Genomic DNA, 5,836 nt, shown 5'->3' on the forward strand with positions numbered 1-5,836 from the left:
GAATACAGGCGCCTACCACAACACCTGGCTAGTTTTTGTTGCTCTTGCCATTGTTTTAGCTGGCCTGGGCTGGTTTTGAACCTACCAACTTCGGTGTATGTGACTAGCACCATAACCACTGTGCTATAGGTGCCAAGCCAGCTTCTGAGATTCTTGAACTGCTTAAAGAGAAGCAGGGCACAGTAGCTCACACCTATAATCCCAGAACTCTGGGAGGCAGGCTGAGGCAGGAAGATCTTGAGCCCAAAAGCTTGAGGTTGCTGTGATCTATGATGACTTCACGACACTCTAGCCAGGATATAAACTGAGACTCTGTCCAAAAAAAAGAAAAAGTTGCTTTTGGGAAATAGACCTTTTTTGAGATAGAGTCTCACTTTGTCATCCTTGGTAGAGTGCCATGGCATCATAGCTCATAGCAACCTCAAACTCTTGGGCTCAGAGCTATCCTCTTCCTTGTCTCAGCCTCTCTAGTAGCTGGGACTGTAGGCACCCACCATGATGCCCAGCTGTATTTTTAGAGATGGGGGTCTTACTCTTGTTAAGGCTGATCTCAAACACCTGAGTACAGGAGATCCACTCGCCTCAGCCTCCCAGAGTGCTAGAATTAAGGTGTGAGCCACCACAGTCAGCCCTTGAAATATACTTTTTATTAGAATTAAAACTCACGGCCAGGAGGGAAGCAAACAGTAATAGTACAGCACAATAACAGATGCTTCAAAGGAACGTACAAGTTAAGTGGCCCCAGCCCTCTGGAGGGTTTTCTCTTATTGGCTTAGAGAACTCAGGTGCTTTTGCAGAGAAGTAACTCCTGGCCCCTTAGAATGCCCCAGAACCTGAGATGGACCCTCTGTGGGGCAGTCTCAGGAGGTGGTAGGGTCTCAGAAAGGTGCAGACACAGAGACACAGGACCTTGAGGCTAGACAAGGGTCTCTGCCCTGCCAGTGGGCAGGAGACTTGGGATCAATCCACATTTCACTGACTTCAGATTCTCATTCCCAGGACAGTAAGGGAAGAAAAATCACTTCTCTCAACATTCATTCTTCTTTGTGCCAGGCTTATTTTCAATTTGATGGATCTGTAATTTATTGGCAAGAGCTAAAACAAATCAATGTTAATTCATATTCAGCCTCTGAATATACACGTTGTTAGCTTGTTGCTTTAAATAGTATAGACAATGCATAGTAGAGTTTCAGAATTAATGGCATAAGTTACTTTTTAGTTAAATGAGGTCACACAAAGATAATTTCAATCTCAGATATGAGAAACCCAGGTAAACAACTATAACTTAATTGAATTAAGCTCCCCAGTACCCATGTGTTCGGTGTGGTGAGGCCCCCAGACAGGTCAGAGAATCCAGGGCACCAGCCGAAGAATTCTCTGGTATGATCGTGGTGTGGATCAGACCATCTACCTCTGTCATGTCTCACTGAGACGCAGAGTCACACAGTGTAGTTTGGTGGCCGAGAGCACAGCCTCTGAGTCTTTGAGTCGTCCAGTTCCACTGGTTACAAACCTATAACCGTGCCTCAGTTTCTTCCTCATGTATACCATGTCTGATGTTAGTGCCTCCTATGCAGAGGGGTCCTGCAGGTTGGACAGTGTCCACATTTCCCTGCCTGGCATGCAGTGGGCCCATTAGTGCATGTCTGCTGTCACTGGCTTCAAGTGTCATTAGAAACATGGGTGAAATGCAGTGCTGGGAACCTCACATCTCTGGCTGAACTCTCGTCTTTCCCTCCCAACAGGAAAATGGCTCATGCAGGCTGGTGGCCTCCTGAACATCACCAAGGTGTCTTTCTCAGACCGTGGTAAATACACGTGTGTTGCCTCCAACACACACGGCACGGTGAACAACACCGTGACCCTGCGTGTGGTCTTCACCTCGGGGGACATGGGCGTCTACTACATGGTCGTGTGCCTCGTGGCCTTCACCATCGTCATGGTCCTCAACGTCACTCGCCTGTGCATGATGAGCAGCCACCTGAAGAAGACGGAGAAGGCTATCAACGAATTCTTCAGGACAGAGGGTGCAGAGAAGCTGCAGAAGGCCTTTGAGATCGCCAAGCGCATCCCCATCATCACCTCAGCCAAGACCCTGGAGCTAGCCAAAGTCACCCAGTTCAAAACCATGGAGTTTGCCCGCTACATCGAGGAGCTAGCCCGGAGCGTGCCTCTGCCACCCCTCATCATGAACTGCAGGACGGTCATGGAGGAGATTATGGAGGTGGTGGGGCTCGAGGAGCCAGGGCAGAGCTTTGTGAGGCACGCCCCAGAGGGCCAGGAGGCCACTGACAGGCACGAGGTGTACACCATCCCCAATGCTCTGCAGCGCAGTGACTCACCCGCTGCCGACTCAGACGCTTCATCACTGCACGAGCAGCCTCAGCAGATTGCCATCAAGGTGTCCATTCATCCACCATCCAAAAAAGAGCCTGCAGATGACCAGGAAGGTGTGCAGTTAGAAGTCAGAGATGAAGAGGACACGGGGCCATCAGCCGAACAGTCCCCCGACACTGCAGAGCCTTCTACTGAAGTGACGTCCACAGAGCTCACATCTGAGGAACCAACCCCTGTGGAGTTCCTGGGCAGGGCCCTGCCACCCGCTCACCTGGACTCCACAGAGCCCACAGTGACGTGTGACAAAAACACCTGCATTATTTATGAAAGCCATGTCTAATATCAACCCCGAAAAGCTATGCATATCAAGAAAATCAGGGGCTGCTCCTTGAGATACATACAGATGTAGTCACACTTGCCGCTAAGCCTTACCAGGAGACTCACCCATAGGTCGGAGTGGTGCCATTTGGACAGGAGACATCTGCGTGCGGCTGTGAGTAGACCTCCCTGGGAGAGACGACAGGGGAAACATCATGGCACAGAATTGGTAATACCATGTGGAAGGTGTCTGTCTGTGTGGTTTGAATTGCAGAGGCTGCTCTCGGCCACATACCTTAATCAGCAACGTCCTTGGCAAAGAGGACTCTGTTGTAAGATACCCCGAGTTCAAGAGCCCTGTACAATGCTCACTGCACTGCTTTTCCTTTTAAAAATTACAGTCTGCTACGATAAATGCACGTACATGGGTTTGCTGCACTTTCTTCTCAGTTTTAATCACTTTCACCATTCCTTTATATTGGACTAGTTATTATATTAATACTCGTAGCTCTTTCTGGTTTAGCCCTTTTTGTCCATGTTTTTCTCTAGAACTATTACCTCAGAGGCTTTGGTACCAGTCACCAGAACCAGGACAGCACCTGCAAGTCCTTTCCAACGGTCCCAGATAGTCACCAGGCTCGCTGTGACTTCCATCCCCCAGCCTGTTTTCCCAGAATGTTTTTTTTTCCCATTTATCTCCAGTGAAGCTGCTGCTATGAAACTGAGAAAACTTTACCCTGGGCGAGCACTTTAATGGTCAGATAAAAATGCATGTGCCTGTTTATGTGGGGAGTACTTTGGTGAGCTCAGCCAAAGCACGGAAGGGGAATGGTGAAGAGTTAGATGCCCCCATGCCACTCATGAGAATTGCTGTTAATGTAGCATCATCCTCCAAGCAAAGGCTGATTCTTTATTTACCCAGAAAATTTACTGCTTCCAGAGACAGAGGCTTCCATGGGCTCCTACAGGGTATAGAATTCTGGCTCCCAGACAGGCCTGCAAGGACCATTTGCTGTTGGACAATGCCCACACCCAACTTAGGGCGGCAGACATAAGGTCTGTGATGTGCCTGTGTGACTGCAGGTCTGGGTGATGGTTCAGGGAATTGTGCCATCAAATTTCATGCCAAAACTACTGAATGACTATCCAGCCCCCAGAAAGCAGGTGCATTTGAGCCAGCAGGACGTGTTGGAAAGAAGACAGAACTGGCCGCCTGAAGGTTAGTGCCTGGCCCAACTGTGCCAGTGCACAGCTGCCTGTTTTGGGGCAAGTCTAGGCCTCTGTGTCCTTGTCTTTAATACAGGGCGGGTTAGGTGAGCCCCAAGGGCCACTTCAGCGATTTCACCCTCTCTCAGAATCAGCTCGCATGACATCCTTGCTTGTTCTCACAATCACTCCAAGGGTTTTCTCTGTCATCTCCAATTTCCAACATTCTAATGCTGTGTTCCTTACTCAGATAGAGGTTGTGGCTCTTCTTCCAGGAAGTCATTAGGACCACTCCTACAGTAAGATGTAGTCTTGGTGAGGGTGAGTGATACCACTTCATTTTCACTTACTAGCAAGGAAGACAGGAAGCTCAGTGTAGCTGATGGGGTGGTTATGTCCAAGGTTGCGTGGACACACTGCTGATGAGTATAGATCCATAAGTATAGCCCTCACCCTGGCACTATCCGTGGAAGTGGCCTTGGACAACTCCCTGCCTTTCTCTGAAGTTTAATCTTTTACTTCATCTATGAAAATATGCAGATAGCACCTGAGGGTCTGCAAGATCCCTTCTCATCAAATGTTACAGTTTTACAGAAAGTCTGCAATCTTCCATGATAAACCTGGAGCAAACCTGAGAACATGAGCCTGGATGCTTCTGCTGTCCAACCATTGCAGCAAACAGGTGGTGGAGTACATGGCCTTAAAGTGACCTTGCCTACTGGGTTTATTTATAGTAGAAAAGGAGTGACACTTAAGATGACAGGCCAGTTCCATCAGACAGCTCGTGAAAAGGAACATCTTGAGTGAGCCCACAAAGAAATCAGCAGTGAGCCGTCAAGAGAAACCATGAGTCCTGGCTGGGCTATCCAGACTGGGATGTGTTTGGGTTGTAGTAGTTTTATCTCTACTTCTTAGAGCACAGCATTTTTTTTTTTTTTTTGTCAACACGGGTCCACAAATTCTTAGCAGGGGTTTCAACACCAAAGCAAAAATGGGGACTTAAGCTCTTTGTTTTTGATGTTGTGTGAGCTTTTCCCCATGCTATTTGGTTCTCATTCCACTCAAACCAGAGTGCAGACCTCTGCAAAAACAGCAGAAGGTGCCCGTACCATCTACATATCCATGAGAGAAAATCTGGCCACTGTTTATGAAATGAGCAGGAATATGTGACCAAAGAATGTTTCCAGGTTGATTTTTGCTTCTTTAGACTGTGGTGGGGGCAGATGATAACAGATTTCGAAAACATTCTCCCTTGTCGAAGCATTAGAATGACCCCGATAACACCTACTCTACAGGGAGGTTGACTCACAATGGCAATTTCTCCGTGTAGAAAATATGCACACTTCCTGTTCTATCTCGCCCCCAGCATCTTTACAAAATCAAAGAGACCTTCCTGCTAGAACAGGAGGTGCAAACACCTCATGGCTCTTGGTTGGATTTTCAGAGATAAAGTAAACTGCCTGCCTCGTGGAAATTCACAGTCATGTGACTGACCGTGGGTGCTCCTTGAGCACTGAGCTTGCTGGAGCAGTTTTGAAAGCTGGCTGCTAATGCTCCAGCCACATCCCCTGGGTCTTATGAACTCATTCTCAAGATGGATTTCTGCTTTCTGAGTCATGCTGGTCATATCTCTAGCAATTTTTTTCTTGAGATTCCAAAAAATGATTCACATGTATGCGTAATTAATTCACTTAGGTGATTTGTGAACTTGGATGGTATTTATTCTAAATGGGGAACACAAAATTTTATATGGAAAAATCTATGTAATTTATAATGGTTTTGGTTTATAGATTATATTTTCATATCTTTAGGTCACATCTATCATCTTTTTGTATATCATACTTGGCAAAAAGAAATACTAATACTTGACTAAAATCTCTAGGAACCAAATGTGATGTATATGATCTATAACGTAAAGAAACCGCTGTAAAAATAGCTGAATGTCTCACCCATGACTCAAGCATCACTATGCCAT

General features: G+C 47.0%; 1 protein-coding gene across 1 annotated transcript in view; it reads left to right on the forward strand.

Moving 5' to 3' along the window:
- Positions 1 to 4,768, forward strand: part of MFAP3L (microfibril associated protein 3 like) — a 22,478-nt gene extending 17,710 nt beyond the window's left edge. The window contains exon 3 of the mRNA XM_023514873.1: positions 1,746 to 4,768. Coding sequence (XP_023370641.1) covers positions 1,746 to 2,677 — 932 coding nt within the window. The 3' untranslated portion in view covers positions 2,678 to 4,768. The remainder of the gene's footprint in view (positions 1 to 1,745) is intronic.
- Positions 4,769 to 5,836: the final 1,068 nt, after the last annotated feature.

Source organism: Otolemur garnettii, unplaced genomic scaffold (assembly GCF_000181295.1).
Source record: "Otolemur garnettii isolate 467f Iridium unplaced genomic scaffold, OtoGar3 scaffold00061, whole genome shotgun sequence".
NCBI lineage: Eukaryota > Metazoa > Chordata > Mammalia > Primates > Galagidae > Otolemur > Otolemur garnettii.